This window comes from Marmota flaviventris, chromosome 14 (assembly GCF_047511675.1).
Source record: "Marmota flaviventris isolate mMarFla1 chromosome 14, mMarFla1.hap1, whole genome shotgun sequence".
In the NCBI taxonomy this organism is placed as follows: Eukaryota; Metazoa; Chordata; class Mammalia; order Rodentia; family Sciuridae; genus Marmota; species Marmota flaviventris.
The window spans coordinates 89,093,073-89,096,213 of NC_092511.1; the positions used below are offsets into that span (position 1 = coordinate 89,093,073).

General features: G+C 55.6%; 1 protein-coding gene across 1 annotated transcript; it reads left to right on the forward strand.

The window, feature by feature from the left end:
- The first annotated feature begins 704 nt into the window (after nucleotides 1-704).
- Neurl3 (neuralized E3 ubiquitin protein ligase 3) lies at nucleotides 705-2,677 on the forward strand. Its single transcript, XM_027919811.2, has 3 exons — nucleotides 705-1,212; nucleotides 1,350-1,421; nucleotides 2,484-2,677. Exons 1-3 carry the CDS (start codon nucleotides 705-707, stop codon nucleotides 2,675-2,677), a joined length of 774 nt encoding a protein of 257 aa, XP_027775612.1.
- The last annotated feature ends 464 nt before the right edge of the window (nucleotides 2,678-3,141 follow it).

The window sequence follows — 3,141 nt, forward strand, 5'->3', positions numbered from 1 at the left end:
GTCCTCTGGGAAGTCCCCTGGTTGCAAAGCCCAATACGGGCTTTGTTAAGACAACCTCTGGATACCCAAGAGATGACCCTGGCCTTCTCCAGTCTGCACCCCTACCTGGTCGGGAGCTGCAGAGTCCCTTGATTCCCAGGATGAGGAGACACCTTCCAGGGTGGGGCAGGGCCTCCACCAGCAAAGCAGGTTCCCTGTGAGGAAATGTCAAGGTCAAAGAAGCCGACAGAAAAGAACCGCCATCTGCGAGAGAATTCCCCCGTTGGCATGTGGGCCCAGCTACTCCTGGGCTGGGCCCCGGAGTGAGAATAAATGGACATAATAAACATAAATACGTGGGCCTGCTGTGCCCACTGAACACGGCAGTACCTTTGGGCAGATGGGGTTTAGAGGCTGGCAGTGGCATTGGTGCCTTTCATTTTCTTGTCCTCCTTGGGGAGAAGGAGCATTTAGTAGGTTTGCTGAGGAAATCAGATCCAGAAGTCAGTGTGGGCTCCCACCAGGCTCTGAGCAGATCTCCTGGAGTCCCTGGGGTGAGGGGTGAGAGTCTGTTCAGGAAAGATGCTGCTGTCAAGGGAGCTGGGCAAGGTGGACATGACCCTCCAGGGGATGTGAAGGTGGCCCAGAGTGCTGGGGATCCTGGGGTGCTGGGAGTTCCCTCAAAGAGCCAGTGGGTCCGCGTCGGGCTCACATTGACTTGCTCCATGTCCCCACCCTGCCCCACAGCCACCGAGGCTCCCCGAGAGGCGCTGCGCTTCCACGAGGACACCAAGGGCGCGCAGGTGCATCTGGACGCGCTGGCTAGCACGGCGTGCAGGCGCGCCACCTTCTACGATGGCATCGTGTTCAGCCAGCGGCCGGTGCCCCCTGGAGAGCGTGTGGCACTGCGCGTGCTGCAGCATGAGGGCGGCTGGTGCGGTGGCCTCCGCGTGGGCTTCACGCGACTGGACCCTGCGCACGTGTCCGCGCCCAGCCTGCCGCCCTTCGTGTGCCCGGACCTGGAGGAGCTGAGCCCGACATGGGCCGCGGTGCTGCCCGAAGGCAGCGTGCTCCCCGGGAATGTGGTCTGCTTCTGGGTGGACCGCCGGGGCCGGCTCTTTGCCAAGGTCAACGCGGGCCGCCGGCTCCTTCTGCGGAAAGACGTGCTCCTGGGCGCGCCGCTCTGGGCGGTGATGGACGTGTATGGCACCACCAAAGCCATCCAGCTGCTGGGTGAGACAATGGGGGGACCCGAGTGCAGGCCGCGGAGGGGTGGGGCAGGGGAGAGGGACAGCAGGCTTTGCCGCAGGGACAGGTGGGCTGGAGCGCCCGGGGCTGTTCCCCTGGTCCTGACCCCCTCTCTGTCTCAGACCCCACAGCCAGCCTGGGTCCCACCGCCGTGCCGGCCGTCCGCAGGGAGGAGGCTTTGCCTGAGCAGGAAGGTGAGTAGACCCCCAACCTCCAGAAGCCCCTGCGGAGTGGGGCGGGTCGCCGACAGCCTCAAGTCTCTCCATTCCCAGAGCCCGGGATGGAGACTTTAAAGTTCTGCGTTCTAGAGCAACGGCTGGCTTTACAAGTGACAGTGTTCTTGTTAGAGCATCATCACGAGCACATAATGCTATGCCTTTGCTGTAGAAAAGGAATCCATATTCATTGTAAGATTTTGCCAAATAGAAATAAGATTAAGGGATAAAGGTTTTTTTTTTTTTTAATGGTACCAGAGATTGATCCCCCAGGGGCAGTTAACCACTAAGCCACATCTCCAGACCTTTTTTCCTTTTTATTTTGTGACAGGGTTTCGCTAGGTTGCTTAGGGCCTCTCTAAGTTGCTGAGGCTGGCTTTGAACTTGCAATCCCCCTGCCTCAGCCTCCTGAGCCACTGGGATTACAGTCATAGTACCAGGCCAAGAAGAAAAATTTTAAAACCACCCGGACCTCTTGGATGGATTTCTTCCAGTATTTTTATCATAGGTGTGCATGCAGGCGCAGATGGACAAGTGTTGGACTTTGTTTTCTTTTTTTTCAAAATTGGAATTTCATAATCCACGTCCCCTCTTTATCCCCTAGGAGGCATGTTTCATGATGGTCCTCTGAATCCTGAAGCCGTGGGTAGCCCTATATACTTGGCTTTTCCTATACATGCCTATGAAGAAGTTGAATTTATGAATTAAGTATAGTAAGACATTCCCAACAATAACGAGTGATAAAACAGGATTATTCGGTAGTGTAATAGCAATCATTTAAAATTCATGAATTTTATTTCTGGAATTTTCCACAAAAAAAAATTTAATATTTTCAGACCACAGGTAACCATGAGATACAAAACCTAGACTAAGGGCGGACGACTGTCTGTGTGTCCGTCTTCTTCCCTTGATCACATCAGGAGTGTTGTCACATGAGGTCATGTTCAGAAGATAGCACCTTTCTCTGTCCTGGGATCAGATCATGAGAAGTGGCCCACCCCTTGCCCCACGTGACCCCAACCTGTGTTCTCTTCTTTGCAGTCACACCAGACAACGAGTGCATCATCTGCTTCCAACATGCTGCCGACACCTGTCTTGACCCCTGTGGCCACTCACACTTCTGCAGCTCCTGTGCCCAGCGGATCTTCAGAGATACCGCCACGTGTCCTGTGTGTCGCTGGCAGATTAAGGCAATAGCCACAGTGTGGTCACCGAGGACTGGGGAAGGCTCATGAGAGAGGCTCCCCGGTGTAGCAGGTTGGACCTATCTCTGCAGAGGGAGCAGGCGCAGCCCTGCCCTCATCCTGGCCTGGGGTCAGGGGGCCTGGCCAGCAGCAGGCAGGACAGAGAGGGAGGCAGGGAGCTGGTGGTCATTGTACTACTCTTTCCCCAAGGGAAAGTTGGGCTGGGGCCAGTGTAGCAAAGAGAAACCTCTCTGCCCACACCAGGGTGTTCCCTTTCGGGGTGCTGTGTGCAGAGTGGGTAGTTGATTCCTCGTTTCTGTAACCAAGGCTGCTGTATCTGTCCTGCGGTCCCAGCGTGTTGAAGACCTGGAACAGGGAGGCATGTCAGTGGAACTTACTGGGTTATCTCCCTCAAGTCCCCCACAAAGGGGTCTGTAGTTGTCTCTCAGGGTGCTTGTGAGGTTGTGATGAGATTGTGTGACTAAAGACCACCCAGCACTTGAAAGTGCACCGTA